This window comes from Mirounga angustirostris, unplaced genomic scaffold (genome assembly GCF_029215605.1).
Source record: "Mirounga angustirostris isolate CCGP_5_RB_7025 unplaced genomic scaffold, mMirAng1.0.hap1 SCAF_8, whole genome shotgun sequence".
NCBI lineage: Eukaryota > Metazoa > Chordata > Mammalia > Carnivora > Phocidae > Mirounga > Mirounga angustirostris.
This window is the reverse complement of record NW_026991716.1, coordinates 94,137,844-94,153,248: the sequence shown is the minus strand read 5'-3', so window position 1 is coordinate 94,153,248 and position 15,405 is coordinate 94,137,844. Positions and strand designations below refer to the sequence as shown.

Sequence of the window (15,405 nt, the reverse complement as noted above, 5' to 3'; positions counted from 1 at the left end):
ATGGTTCAAAATCTTTGGGATGCACCAAAAACTTTTTTTTTTTTTTTAAAGATTTTATTTATTTATTTGACAGAGAGAGATACAGCAAGAGAGGGAACACAAGCAGGGGGATTGGCAGAGGGAGAAGCAGGCTTCCTGCCGAGCAGGGAGCCCGATGCGGGGCTTGATCCCAGGACCCCGGGATCATGACCTGAGCTGAAGGTAGACGCTTAACGACTGAGCCACCCAGGTGCCCCCCAAAAACATTTCTAAGAGGGAAGTTTATAGCAATTCAGGCCTACCTCAAGAAACAAGAAAAACTTCAAATAAACCATCTAGCCTCACACCTAAAGGAATCGGAAAAAGAACAGAGCCCAAAGTTAATAGAAGGAAGGAAATAATAAAGATCAGAGTGGAAATAAGTAGAGACTTAAAAAAATAGAAAAGATCAATTAAACAGCTGATTCTTTGAAAAGATAAAATTGATAAACCTTTAGCCAAACTCATCAGTTAAAAAAGAGAGGACTCAAAAATAAAATCAGAAATAAAAAAGAAGTTACAACTGACACCACAGAAATACAAAAGATAATTAGAGACTATTATGAAAAACTCTATGTCAACAGATTTGACATACTAGTAGAAATGGATAAATTCCTCGAAACACAATATTCCAAGACAGAATCAAGGAGAAATAGATAATTTGAACAGACTGATTACTAGCTACTGTCAGTAATCAGATAACTTCCAACAAAAAAGAAATCCAGAACCAAATGGCTTCACAGGTGAATTCTACGAAACATTTAAAGATGAGCTAATACCTATCCTCAATCTATTCCAAAAAATACAAGAAGGAATGCTTCAGATTCATTCTATAAGGCCAGCACAGCCTGATACCAAAACCAAAGACACCACAAAAAAGAAAATTATAGATCAATATCCCTGATGAACATAGATACAAAAGTCCTCAGCAAAATCTTAGCAAAATCTTAGCATTTAAAGGGTCACTTATCACCATCAAGTGTACTTTATCTCAGGGATGCAAGGATATTCAATATCTGCAAATCAACATGATACATCACATTAAGAAAATGAAGGATAAAAAACATTTGACAAAATTCAACATCTGTTCATGATTAAAAACTCTCAACAAGAGGGTGTAGAGGGAACATACCTCAAGATAATAAAGGCCATATATGACAAACCCACAGCTAATATACTCAATGGTGAGAAACTGAACATTTTCCTCTAAGATCAGGAACAGGACAAGGATTTTCACTTTCACCACTTTCTTTCAATAGAATACTGGAAGTCCTAGCCACAGCAATCAGACAACAAATAAAAGGCACCCAAACTGGTAAGGAAGAATTAAAACTATCACTATTTGCAGATGACATGATACCATATGTATAAAACCCTAAAGACTTCACCAAAAACCTATTAGAATAAATGAGTTCAGTAAAGCTTCAAGATATAAAATATGCAAAAATCTATTGCATTGCTATGCACTAATAACAACAAGCAGAAAGAAAATTTAAGAAAACAATCCTATTTACAATTGCATCAAAAAGAATAAAATACCTAGGTGAAAGATACGTGCTTTGAAAACTATAAGACATTGATGAAATAAACTTCAGACAACACAAATGGAAAGATATACCATGCTCAATGACTGGAAAAATATTAAAATGCCCACACTACCCAAAGTTATCTACGGATTCAGTGCAATTTCTATCAAAATACCATTAGTATTTTCACACATCTAGAAGAAATAATCTTAAAATTGTGTGGAACCACAAAAGATCCCAAATAGCCAAATCAATCTTGAGGAGAACAAAGCTATCACAACCTCAGATTCAAACTATACTATAAAGTAATCAAGACAGTATGGTACTGGCACAAAAACAGACACATAGATCAATAGAAAAGAATAGAGAGCCCTGAAATAAACCCACACTTATATGGTCAATTAACCTATGGCAAAGGAGGCAAGAATATACAATGGGGAAACAACAGTCTCTTCTATAAACGGTGCTGGGAAAACTGGACAGCAACATGCAAAAGAATGAAACTGGATCATTTTCTTACACCATGCAGAAAAAATAAACTCAAAATGGATTAAAGACCTAAATGTAAGATCTGAAACCATAAAACTCCTAAAAGAAAATATAGGCAGTGAACTCATGGACATCAGTCTTAGTAATATTTTTTTGGATTGGTCTCTTCAGGCAAGAGAAACAAAAGCAAAAATAAACTGCTGGACTGCATCAAACTAAAAAGCTTTTGCACAGGGAAGGCAACCATCAACAAAATGAAAAGGCAGCCTACTGATTGGGGAAGATACTTGCAAATGATAGATCCAAAAAGGAGTTAATATCCAAAGTATATAAAGAACTCATTCACCTCAACACCAAAAAAACCCAAAGAATCTAATTTAAAAATGGGCAGAAGACCTGAATAGACATTTTTCCAAAGAATGGACATACAGACACATGAAAAGATGCTCAATATCACTAATCAGGGAAATGCAAATCAAAACCACAACGAGAGATCACCTCACACCACTCAGAATGGCTATTATCAAAAGGACAAGAACTAACAAGTGTTGGCAAAGATGGGGAGAAAAGGAAACCCCCCTGCACTGTTGGTGGGAATGTAAATTGGTGCAGCCACTATGGAAAGCAGTATGCAGGTTCCTTAAAAAATTAAAAATAGAAATACCATATAATCAAGTAATTCCACTACTGGGTATTTACTCAAAGAAAAGGAAGAAAGAGAGAGAGAAAGAGAGAGAGAGAAAGAGAGAGAGAGAGAAAGAGAGAGAGAGAGAAAGAGAGAGAGAAAGAGAGAGAGAGAAAGAGAGAGAGAAAGAGAGAGAGAGAAAGGAAATAAAGGAAAGAAAAGAAAAGAGAAAGAAAACATATATGCCCCCATATGTTAGTTGCAGCATTTTTCACAATAGCCAAGTTATGGAAGCAACCTAAGCATCCATTGATAGATGAATGGATAAAGAAGATGTGGTATATATACACATACTGCAATATTATGCAACAATAAAAAAAAGAAATCTTGCTATTTGCAACAACATGGATGGACCTACAGGGTATTATGCTAAGTGAAATAAATCAGAGAAAGACAAATATTGTATGATTTCACTTATATATGGAATCTTAAATGAATAAGCAAACAAAAAAACAGAAGCAGACCAATAAATACAGAGAATAATCTGGTACTTGCCAGAGTTGAGGACATGGGGTGATGGGTAAAATAGATGAAAGGGATTAAGAGGAGGGCGCCTGGGTAGCTTGGTTGGTTAAGCATTCCCACTCTCCGTTTCAGCTCAGGTCATGATCTCAGGGTTGGGGGATCAAGCCCCATGTCAGGCTCTGTGCTCAGCAGAGTCTGCTTGAGATTCTCTTCCTCTCCCTCTCTGCCCTTCCCCCCCACACACGTGTTCTCTCTCTAATAAATCTTTTAAAAAGGGCGATTAAGAGGCACAAACTAGTTATAAAGGAGTCATGGGAATGAAAAGTACAGCATAGGGAATATAGTCAATGTTATAATAACTTTGTATGGTGACAGATGATAACTACACTTACTTTGGTGAGTATTTTCATAATGTAAATTGTTGAATCATTATGTTGTATACCTGAAACTAATACTGTAGGTCAACTATATTCCATAAAAAAAAAAAAAAAAAAAAGTGGAGGTCTCACATGGCCTGATTTCAAAACATATTACAAAGCTACAGTAATCAAAACAGTGTGGTACTGCCATAAAGACGGACATATAGAGCAATGGAACAGAACAGAAAGCCCAGAAATCAACCTTCACACATATAGCCAAATGATGGACAAGGGTACCAGGAATGTTCAGTGAGGAAGTGACTGCACTTCAACAAATGATGCTGGGAAAACTAGGTATCCACATGCAAAAGAATGAAGTTAGACCCTTACATCATACAGAAAAATTAAAATGGATTAAAGATCTAAATGTAAGAATTGAAACAATAAAATTCCTAGGAGAAAACGGGAAAAGCCTCAGGACATTGGATTTGTCAATGATTTATTGGATGTAACACCAAAAGCAAAGGTTAAAAAAAAAAAAAACCTAGACAAACAGAACACATCAAACTTAAAAACTTCTGTGCATCAGTGGGGTGCCTGGCTGGCTCAGTTGGCAGAACATGCAACTCTTGATCTCGGGGTCATGAATTCGAGCCCCACTTTGGGCATAGAGATTATTTAAAAAAAAAAAAAAAAGCAAAAAAGTTCTGTGCATCGAAGGGTACAATCAACAGAGTGAAAAGGCAACCTATGGAATGGGAGAAAATATTTACAAATCATATACCTACCTAATAAGGGGTTAATACCCTGAATATAAAAGAACTCCTTCAACTCAACAACAAAAAACCCAAATAGACCAACTAAAAAATGGGCCAAGGACTTGAATAGATATTAATCCAGGGATGATATACAAACAGTCAACAAACGTATGAAGAGATATGCAACATCACTAATTATTAGAGAAATGCAAATCAAAACCACAATGAGATATCACTTTGCACCCCTTATGATGGCTACTATAAAAAAAAAAATAACAGGTGTTGGCAAAGATGTGAAGAAATTCGAATCTTTGTGTACTGTTGGTGGTAATGTAAGACAGTGCAGCCTCAGTGGAAAGCAGTATAAATAATTCCCCCCAAAATTAAAAATAGAATTACTATATGATCCAGTAATTCCACTTCTGGATGTATACCCAAAAGAACTGAAAGCAGGATCTCAAAGAGCTATTTATAAACCCATGTTCAAAACAGCATGATTCACAATAGCCATGAGGTAGAAGCAACCCAAATGCCCATTGATAGAGGACTGGATAAACAAAATATGGGATCTACATATGAGGAAATATTATTCAGCTTTAAAAAGAACATCTTGTCACATGCTTCAACATGGACATACTTGGAGGACATTATGCTAAGTGAAATAAGCCAGTACAAAAAGACAAATACTGTATGATTCCACTTATGTGAGGTATCTGAACTAAGCAAATTCATAGAAACAAAGTAGAATGGCGGTTGCTAGGAGCTGGGGGGGGAGCGGGGAAGAGGAAATGGGGATTTTTTTTTTTTTTTTAACAGATATAGAGTTTTACTTTTGCAAGATGAAAAAGTTCTAGAGTTCTGTTGCAGAGCAATGTGAATATACCTAACGCTACTGAACTGTACACTTAAAAATAGTATGGTCAGGGGGCCTGGGTGGGTCAGTTGGTTAAGCGACTGCCTTTGGCTCAGGTCATGATCCTGGAGTCCCTGAATCGAGTCCCGCATCGGGCTCCCTGCTCGGCGGGGAGTCTGCTTCTCCCTCTGACCCTCCTCCCTCTAATGCTCTCTGTCTCTCATTCTCTCTCTCGCAAATAAATAAAATCTTAAAAAAAAAATAGTATGGTCAATTTTATGTTACGTGTTTTTTATCACTTTTTTAAAAAGGCAGGGGCACCTGGCTGGCTCAGTCAGTAGAACATGCGACTCTTGATCCCAGGGTTGGGAGTTCGAGTCTCATGTTCAATGTAGAGCTCACTTAAAAAATAAAATCTTAAGAAAGGGGAGGGGGCAGATAGATGTCTCCAAAAGGTCTGGCTTGCCTATGAGTCTGAAGGTGAGGAGTTTATATGAAGAACAGGTATAGTGATATTCCACCATGAATTATATTAGTTATAAATACTGAGGGGGCTGTTTTAGGGGGGGAAATAGTTTAATCTTTTTCACTGAAAGTAGAATATATAGCCTGCCATGGATAAAAAAAAATTTAAAAATTGTAAAAACACTTAGATCTTTAAATCGTTTTGAGAGATGAGCCCTTCACACTATACAATAAGGCATGTCCCCAGGGGATTTTGCTGAGTCCTCACCAGAGACAAGCCCCAGACTAGAAGGGCCCTACAAAAGTCTATTTCTTCCTGGAAATTTAGGTATTTTCTACTGGTCTTTGAGAGCCATCCAGTCTGGGGTACCTGCATGCCTGCCTTCTTCCCATCAGTCTTGGCATTTTGCAGGGTGAAGAGCCATTAATAACAGCTTTTCTCCGAGCAGAGTAGTACATCTACTTTTATTTCCAAATCTTCACTTGGCTAATATAGGGTAATGGTAATCTCAGTTTCTTTGGTTTTTATCATTTATTCAATGGCCAAACTTACCCTGCAAAGAATGGCAAACTAATAATCACCATCATGTTATTTATTGAGCACCTACTAACCACATCAGACAGACAATTTGCCCATTTAATGTTTTTTTTTTTCCAAATTGAACTATAATAAAATATTCCCATTTTACAGTTGAAGCTAAAGAAATTAAGTTGTTTGCCCAAGGCCGAAGCAGGAGATAGCTAAGATTCAAACTGAGATCTGCCATATACCTAAGCCTAGACCCTTTCTAGGACATTATATTACCTCCCTAGTCACAGAAAATTACAATTAGGAAGGACGGTCTGGTCTGGTCATTTTATTTCAAATGAGAAGAAAGAGGTAAGATACTCCCTTTTCCACTTATTTTACTTATTTAATAAAGAGTAGATTGCCCAAAGTAGTCTTTTCTAAATGTTTCTGCTTACTCTTGCTCTTAATAAAACCAGAAAAATACTAGTACCTAACCAGAAAATTATTATTGGAGGATGTAAGAATTAGTACAGATGTTTATGTAGGAATGTGTTCCTCATAGTGTTGACCACCATTCTTCCCATATACAAAAATCTAATTTCTTCATCGCACAGTTCATTTAACTACTGAACTGACAAACACTTAAATTCCAGAATTGTTAAATTGGGATTTTAAGATTAGAACTGAAGTATTGACTAGAGAATAGAAAAAGTCATTTACTTAGAAAAACCATGGATATATTTTCATCTTACATTTCTCGTAGCAGAAAGTACATTTATATTCATTTTTCCATAATACCTAATGAGAAAAAAATGCTTATTTCTTTTAAAATCCTTAGACTACTCCCTAAAATCAGTATCTGAAAAACTTTCAATATTTGCCAATACAGAAAAACAAATGTTCGTGTTTGTTACCACTGCTCAAGAATGAAGGAGACCTGACTTCCTGTTTCTGTTGTTAAGCTGCATCGTGTTAGAAAGAAGGAATAGGCAGGGGTTCCAGGAAGGTGTGATGACTCTGAATTCGGTTTAGAAGCTGCTGTGCCACTGGTTTGAATTCTGTTTCCCACTGGAGTTTGTGATAGTTTTTTAGGTCTCGGTCAAAACTGCCATCCAGTGCTAGTTCTTCATCTATATTGGAAAAATTAAAATTACGGCGATTATTCGGAAATGTAATCCTATTGGATAAAGTTTAATTTTTGTTGGCGTAAGTTAAACTTATCCTGGGTCATCTCTGATTCCAATAGGACACAGATAATGATTTGGGGGTTAAAATGTTGTTTTATAGAAGGAGTTCTTTACTCTCTTTGGCGCTTTAGACTATACTTATTTTAAAATATTCATAATCTCTTAATAAAAAAGGACAATAATCTTCTCAAAAGAAAAAAATCCTAGATGGAATTGAGCTCTTATTTCAACTAATCCCTAAGTGTTTCTATGTAAGTGCACATCCAAAAGTCAGATCACAATTTCTCAGAAGAGACAAAATATTAATAGTTACTTCCTTATCTGCACATTAGAAAAGTTAATTACTTTAGCGATTGACAGATATAAAAGAAGTCAGGAAATCTTTTGGGAAAGTAGCACAGTTGACTTTGGCACTGTAAACTTGACTTGAAAATCAATTTTGCTGGCTTCAAAGTAGCCCCAACGTGCTGCTTGGAAAAGGCAATCCCCCGTGCTCTTGCCAAGAACAGTGAATAGTAGGAGACTCTGAGAATCCCAAGGGGTATTAGAATCCCAGTGACTCTATGTATAATGCAAAAAACACTAGTAAAAAAAAAAAAAAAAAAGCAGCAAAATTACAATCTTAGCTTGCTTCTTAGTCCAAGGACACCCTGAGTTCTGCAAACACCGTAAGTATGTCCAACCCAAATAGGAAGATAAATGGCCACAAAGGTCTCTGTGCCAACCTGCCACGGCATTTTTACTTGTTTATATTGGGCTTCACGCCCCATGTGAAGGACTTCAGGAAAATGCACCAGCCTGCCACTCAGAAAATCAGCTCTACCACTCCCAAGGTCTGTGGCAGAGGCCGATTTTCTAAGTGGGAACCACGAAGCCCAAAAGTGACCACAAATATGGCTCCTTACATAACGAGCAAACTTTTTTTTCCCATGGGGCCAATTAAAATCCCATTATAAAATGCTTTATTACTGTCTACATCAAATTTTCTACACTATTTTCCTTGATCCCATGTACTTTGGCACTGCTGGTGTTAGTGGAGGCACTCAGCACGAGATAAGGGGGCCTGGAATCCCCCGTTTGTCCCCTCCCTTCCCCCGAGCAAGAGCACAGCTATGTAGTGCTGAGAGAAGTTCTGCACAGACAAACACTCCAGCAAGGTGCTCCACGGAGGCCCGGCGAGCAAACCTGCATCTCCCCAGCCACACGCTAACCAGGCCTTGACAGGAGGATGCAGGTGGCATTTGGTGCCTTCAAAGCCCTTCCCACCAGGCTACCTGCACATAAGAGGACCCTGAGAGACACAGCACTTTTGGATTTCTAGATCATCTTCTGGCTCACTCTTTTGCAGGTTTTCTGAGCACAGACTTCTATGAGACAATGAATTCTCTTATTCAAGAGGCTTGGCAGTTCCTTCCTCTGCCAGGGCTTTGGTTGGATTTAGTAGGTTTAGCAAATCTCGATTTGGCCGTTTTGGGGCTTTTTTCGATCTAAGGTCAAGACTGTATTACTTTTCTTGACGTTTGGCCTAGAATTAGTTAATCCACACTTGGACCCTATTAATTTGTAAATCAGGTTAGACAAGATAACAAAAGTGGCCAAATAGCTACAGCTAAGAGAAAAGCAGTCTGCAGTTTCAAAGTAAATAGGCAAATACTTAAGAAAGTATTACATTTTGGAACTTGACTGCCAAGAATGGCAGAGGTGAATTGAGATCTGTGATTTTCAAACTCTTGACTGTGACCTAAAAAATACATATGTTATGACTGTACATTGTTACTTACAAACTTATGTACAAATAACAACTGTTTCACAATAGAATACTTCGCTTTACTACATGTGATATATTCTGGTATTTTCTTTCTTTGCTACCTCATTTTTTTAAAGATGCTGGATACAGCGTGAAGAGCACTGATTTAGATAACCAATCATTCTTAAGCTTTCTTCGTGCACAGCATACTTCTAATACTAAAATTTAAAGCAAGGTATTAGAAAGGTATAGAAAGGGGTAAAGAACTCAAAACAAATTTCTCAGTGATCATTATACCACAATCTCTATTATAGCTTAAGTATCCTGTGGCATCAATAAAAGCTTCTCCTACTCACTACACTATCTTGCAGCTTGCGGTCAGCACCAGGTAGCTATTGAGGGTTTAATTATTGCCCTATTATAAGGCATAGTCTTCATGGTCCATGCTGTTTGGAATGGGCTTATTAGTGCGATTTTTAAAAAATTTATTTAAGTAATCTCTACACCCAGTGTGGGGCTCGAACTCACAACCCTGAGATCAAGAATTGGCTATCTTTGTGCAAGAACTGCAATTCAAGCCCACTCTCACCCCTCATATCCATAGGACTTGCTGCTGCCCAACTGGTCAGACGCAGCTACAGCCCTGTCAGAAACAAGGGTCTGTGGAGGGAGAAACCAGGAAACAGCCCAGTCCTTAGGGTTTGTAAGGAAGGCCTTGTGGTCACCTGGGAAATCCCTGACACACACACAGTGCCGGTTGCTTGGCTCCCTGATCAACTGGCTTTATTTTTGTTACCCACGCCACAGTCCCCTTCCAGGGGGTGGGGGGGGGGGGGGAGGGTGGATTTAGAAAGTTAGCCAGTCCACAGGCATCTATCAAGGACCTTCGTATGAGGCAATATTCTTTCCCTAACGTGGCTCAACTAGAGTGGGGAAACAAGATCAAAGTTACAAAACAATAATACAGGAGAAGTTACACCGTTCATGATTGCTATTTAAGAAGTACAGATTTCCTACGACTAGACCATGGGCTTGAAAAGGGATGCGGAAAGGGCCTGCCGGGACAGCAGCACCTGGCTAGGCGGGTAAGGGGTACGGCACACGCAAAGGCTCAGAGGTTGGGGAAGCACAAGGAGAGGCCCAACCTGGTTCTAAGGGAAGGTTGATGGAGGGGGAGCAGGCACTGGGCCTACTAGAATGAAGCACCTGCCAGGTTCTGTACCTGCCGATGAGCTGGCTGTGCCCACACCCGCTTCAAAGGGGCCCTTGTGTCCCACGCCCCGCCATTTTGCTATTATGGTTGACTGCCCTGGACCTAAGTGCAAAAGGAAGCCAGGGACAGCCTGTGGTGGAGGCAGCTGCTGCCTAAGCCCTGAAGGCCCGATAGCCCCAGGGAGTGATGCACGGAACCAATCACACCTCTTCCCCAAATGGGAGACAAATAGAAGGTGAGCCAACAGCGCGGGAGACTCCTGCCATGGGCAGCAAGCAGCAGCCTTGAGCTACTTGGAGCCAGGCCCGAGCGGGAGCCTACAGGGACTTTGTGCAGACCAGCAGACACAGAGCAGAGTTGCGTCTCCAGCAGGGCGGAGCAGCTGACGGCCTGCTACTGTAGGGGTCAGTCGCGGACTCTGGTTTCATCCAGAACCTTCCAGTGCCTCTCCAGCAGGCTTTGTGCAAGGTGCACCCTTCCCTTAAAGTCCTTCATTAACCAGGGGAGGGGTTCTCAAGCCTGGCTGCAGAGCAAACTCACCTGTGGGACTTTGGGGAAAAAAAAATGCAGACAATGGGCCTCACCCCAGAGTTCCTAAATCAGAATTTCTGGGGATGGGGTCAGGACAAGTGTGTGTTCTTTAAATTCCACACCTGATTCCAATGTTCTGCCACACCTGAGAACTGAATTAAGGCAAGTTGAGCACGGACTTCTGTTCCTGGCAACCTAAGAAAGCTCAGCGTTCACAGAACACACTGTGAACCTCAATGATTTAAAATCATGTTCATTTTTCCTCACTCCTACACACAGACCATTATTTTTACCGGGGGAAAAAGCAAATTTCACATCAATTTAGCAATCCCAAGTCTTTCAGATAACTTCTGGTTCTGAGCTCCTGTTTAATAACATTGTTACAACACGTAGAATTTACAAAGCACCTTCACGGTCAGGCTGTGGGTCCCGGACTCTATCAGGCTCTCTGCATATATCTCCTCCTGTACCAGTCCAAAAACTCTGCAAAGTGCCCATCGATTGTCCCTAGCTTAGAGATGAGAAAATATAAATTTAGGGAGGTTAAGCCCAACGTCAAAAACTTAGGAGTGACTAAAGCAAGGTTTTAAACTCAGAACTGTCCGGCTATGGTCCTCTGGTCTTTTCCTGATGCACTCTATATGATCCTCACTACTCCCTGGAGCGAGGCAGGAATTACCATGTCCCCGTCGTAGATATGAAAAGACCGGTCCTGAAATTCTCTGGTCCAATCACACCACAGAAGAGCACGAGGGTTTGAATCCATGACTGCTAAGTCACACTGAGCCTCTCCACTTAGCCTTGCTGATCCAACACAGTGCCTGGGCAATGGCAGGGACATTGCCCCCATTTGGGGGAAAGGATTATAGAAAATGCTCATTTACTTACTCAAACCATTGTTTTTAGACTAACCCAGGATGAAAAAAAATTCTCCTAAAAAACCTTCTTTTTTTTAGTGTAAAAAACTATCCTCTTACCTTTGGTTTGTATCAGTGATTTCCTGCCTTTCAATGGTCTGAACCCCACTGTAATATCAAAATTGTTTCACAGATGCTCCTCCACATTATAATTAATATAGCTGCTAATTAAAATGTATGGATCTGGAGGCACCTGGGTGGCTCAGTCGGTTAAGCTTCTGACCCTTGGTTTCAGCTCAGGTCATGATCTCAGGGTTGTGAGATCGAGCCCCACATGGGGCTCTCTGCTCAGGGGGGAGTCTGCTTAAGATTCTCTCTCTCCCTCTGTCCCTCCTCATCCCCGGTGCTCACTCTCTCATTCTCTTTCTCTCAAAATAAAGAATTCTTTTAAAAAAAATAAAATGCATAGATATATTAAAAGCATGACTTAATTCCGAGTAGCTTTTAGCCATATTTTCTCAATTGCAACATCTATATATTTTTAAACAATAGCAATAATTTATGTTGAAATCTTGGAATTAGGCAGTCTATAAAAATGCAAAAAAAAAGAAAAAGCGACAGAAATCATGACAGTATCCAATGAGTTAAACGTCCTTGTGTCCCCACTGTAAATAACATTCAGCCTCTTCCAGATATTCCAAATTTACACAGCTACTCAAACACATACCAATCTTCATTCATGCAGGTCACAGAAAAAAAAAATTCTCTTACTCTGATAAAACCCACAGACTCACAGTCAGGAGTCTTACCTAAAAATGATGGCAGCAGGACTAAGAGCGTGTTGGTGTCTTCATCTCCAAAACACGATGAAGCATTGGTGATATTTTCACTGAAGTTCCATAAAGTTTTGCAAACCAAGCAGGCCAGCTGCCAATCAGTAGGACCAAAATGTCTTAAACAATCCACCAACCTGAGTTTTCAAAAAGTCAAATTGAGAAGTCATTAGGTCAGAATCTCTTTTTTGTATTTTTAGCATAATGATTATCCTTCTGCATTATTTAATACGTATTATATGTAATTCAGTGATTATTTTTAAAATTTTCACATCTACACATTTAAGTAGCTACAAAGTAACAATAACCTACTTCTGAATTATTTTAAGAGGCCAGTGGAACTTAAATTCCCTCTTTAGCCATAGCTTGGCGGTTCCAAACGTTGAAATACCTCCACCCTGGGAGAATGACAAGAGGGACCCAAGCTCCCTGGGAAACTATGAGAGAGTCAGGGCTCCACACCTTGAAACTTACTTTTTAATGCCGCCTCCTTCTTTCAGGATGACACGCTTGTCTTTATCCACAGTGAGATTTAGGAGAACACCACAGGCAGAAAAGCAAATATCCTGATGCTTAGCATCCAGCAGTGCAATCATGAACTTATGTACTGGGAGGGTAGAGAATAAATGCAGACCAGTAAAGCTCAGGGTTCCCAGATGTGCCTTATTTTACAAATGGTGGACCAATAAAGCTCAGGGTTCCCAGATGTGCCTTATTTTACAAATGGCAAAGGGGAAATGGGGAGTGGCTCACAAAACTGGAAACTCTGCTAGGGGACTTAATCCATTCTTCCTAAGGCTTTCGCCATGCCCAGCCTCAGGTTTGCCAACATCCACTGCATCTAGAATCTGCTCCCCATCCCAGGTCCTCGGTCCCCAAGTAGTGCTGTATCTGACCCAGACAGCAGCTCCTTCTCCAGGGCAACGATACAGTCCCTTCTGGTAGAAAAGGGGGGAAAAAAAAATCTTGGGTCCAACCACACGGGTGGCATTCATCTCTAACATCTGATTCTTCTTAAGGGCCTTTTTGAACCTTCACCAGCAATTTTCTTTAAATACACAACCCCGGGGGAGGATTGTAGGCTCCTGTTGAGATCTTCTCTGAAGTCTTCCAGGGTTTGTAAGAGAAGACTTGCTCAGGGGGCTGGAAACCGGCCCGTAGCAAGGCAGGGCTTCCAGGGTAGAGGGCAGCTCAGGTCAAGACAGGCCCCCCACCTTTGGGAACCACTTTCCTTTACTTCTAGGAAATGGAACTCTTTGTCCTGTTTTCTTAACACCCCCAGCAGGGGCCAGGCAAAAGTTTGGGGGAGGTTGGATAAAGTGTGTCCTCTGCCTCCTCCTGTTCTCCCCCACACCTGACATGTGGCCATCCTGCTCTGACTTTGGTCCCATGGATCGGTCAGACACATATATGTGTGTGTTTCAGAGTCTAAAGAATGGGGGCGCCTGGGTGGCTCAGTCGGTGAAGTGTCTGCCTTTGGCTCAAGTCATGATCCTGGGGGTCCTGGCCTTCGGCTCAGGGTGTGATCCCCGGCGCGGGCGGGGGTCCAGGGATCGAGCCCCGCGTTAGGCTCCCTGCTCAGTGGGGAGTCTGCTTCTCCCTCTCCCTCTGCCCCTCCCCCCACTCATGCACACGCGCGCTCTTGTCTCTCTCTCTCAAATAAATAATCTTAAAAAAAAGATCTAAAAATGTACACCGAAACGTTAACAGTTTACACTCTCTGGGGGAGTGAGATGATGAGTGACAGTTTACTGCTGCTGATTCCCCCCCCAATATCTGTATTATCTAAATTTGCTATCATGGATAATTAGGAATTTTTAGTTATTATTCTTACATGAAATATTTGAGACATATAGAGGATGGTTATTTGGGTACCCACCACCCAGTTGAAGAAATAAAATGTTATGAACCCAATTTTATATCTTTGGGCATCCCTTCCCCTCCAAAGGTGACTTCTGTCTTATTTCCAAATGCCATTTGTACCATTTATACCATTACTACATAAGTACGTTACATAAACAATACTCATGATTGTTATGCATGTTCTAAAACCTACTTAATGGCATTATTCTTTATCTACCCTGCTATCACTAGCTTTTTCACTCCTGTATTACATGTTTGAGGCTGGTTCACGTTGATCCATGAACCTCTAGTTCATTTATTTTAATTGATGTAGAACTTTTTTTTTTTGTAAGTAGACTCCACTGCCCAGTGTGGAGCTCAAGGCAGGGCTTGAACTCACGACTCTGAGATCAAGAGCTGAGCTGAGATCAAGAGTTGGACGCTTAACCAACTGAGCCACCCAGGCCCCCCGATGTAGAACTTTTTGTTGTGTGAATGTCATAATGTATTTACACTTAGGCTTTTTCCATTTTTTGCTATTACAAGCTGTACTGTTACAGACATTCTAGTACATGAAGGAGAATGTCTCTTGAGTCCGTTCTCAAGGACAGTAACGATGACTGTAGATTACTTGTTTCCCTTACACACACACACACACACACACACACACACATGCCGTCTCAGAGCTCTGAAGACCACACACAGTTGAGAGAGGAACAGGGAGAACACTGTCCAGGTCTATCTCGGCATGCGGAGCTGAAGGCCGTAAGCACGGGTGGAGGGGAATGTAAAGCACTGCTCGTCCGAGGGTGGAAACAAGTTGTCATGACCCACGCTCAAAACTGCTTAGCTGCTTACTGGCAAGAAGAACATGCTTATGAACATTAAGTGTCATCAACTCACCATTTTTCTGCACAATGAAATCGCAGATGTCCTGGTCCTGGGAGAGGTTTCCAAAAACACGCACAGCCTCTAGGATTCCATCCATGTTATTACTCACAAGAAGCTTTATGAGCACTGGGTTTGGGGACCAGAGACATAAAATCAGTGAATTTAACTTTTAATT

General features: G+C 40.5%; 1 protein-coding gene across 1 annotated transcript in view; it reads right to left on the bottom strand.

Annotated features, from left to right (window-relative positions):
• Positions 1-5,755: 5,755 nt before the first annotated feature.
• The window catches only part of ARMC2 (armadillo repeat containing 2), a 107,530-nt gene continuing 97,880 nt past the window's right edge, over positions 5,756-15,405 (bottom strand). The window contains exons 15-18 of the mRNA XM_045865275.3: positions 15,243-15,356; positions 12,972-13,104; positions 12,474-12,634; positions 5,756-7,259 (exon numbers count right to left, since the gene is read on the bottom strand). Coding sequence (XP_045721231.1) covers positions 7,102-7,259; positions 12,474-12,634; positions 12,972-13,104; positions 15,243-15,356 — 566 coding nt within the window. The 3' untranslated portion in view covers positions 5,756-7,101. The remainder of the gene's footprint in view (positions 7,260-12,473; positions 12,635-12,971; positions 13,105-15,242; positions 15,357-15,405) is intronic.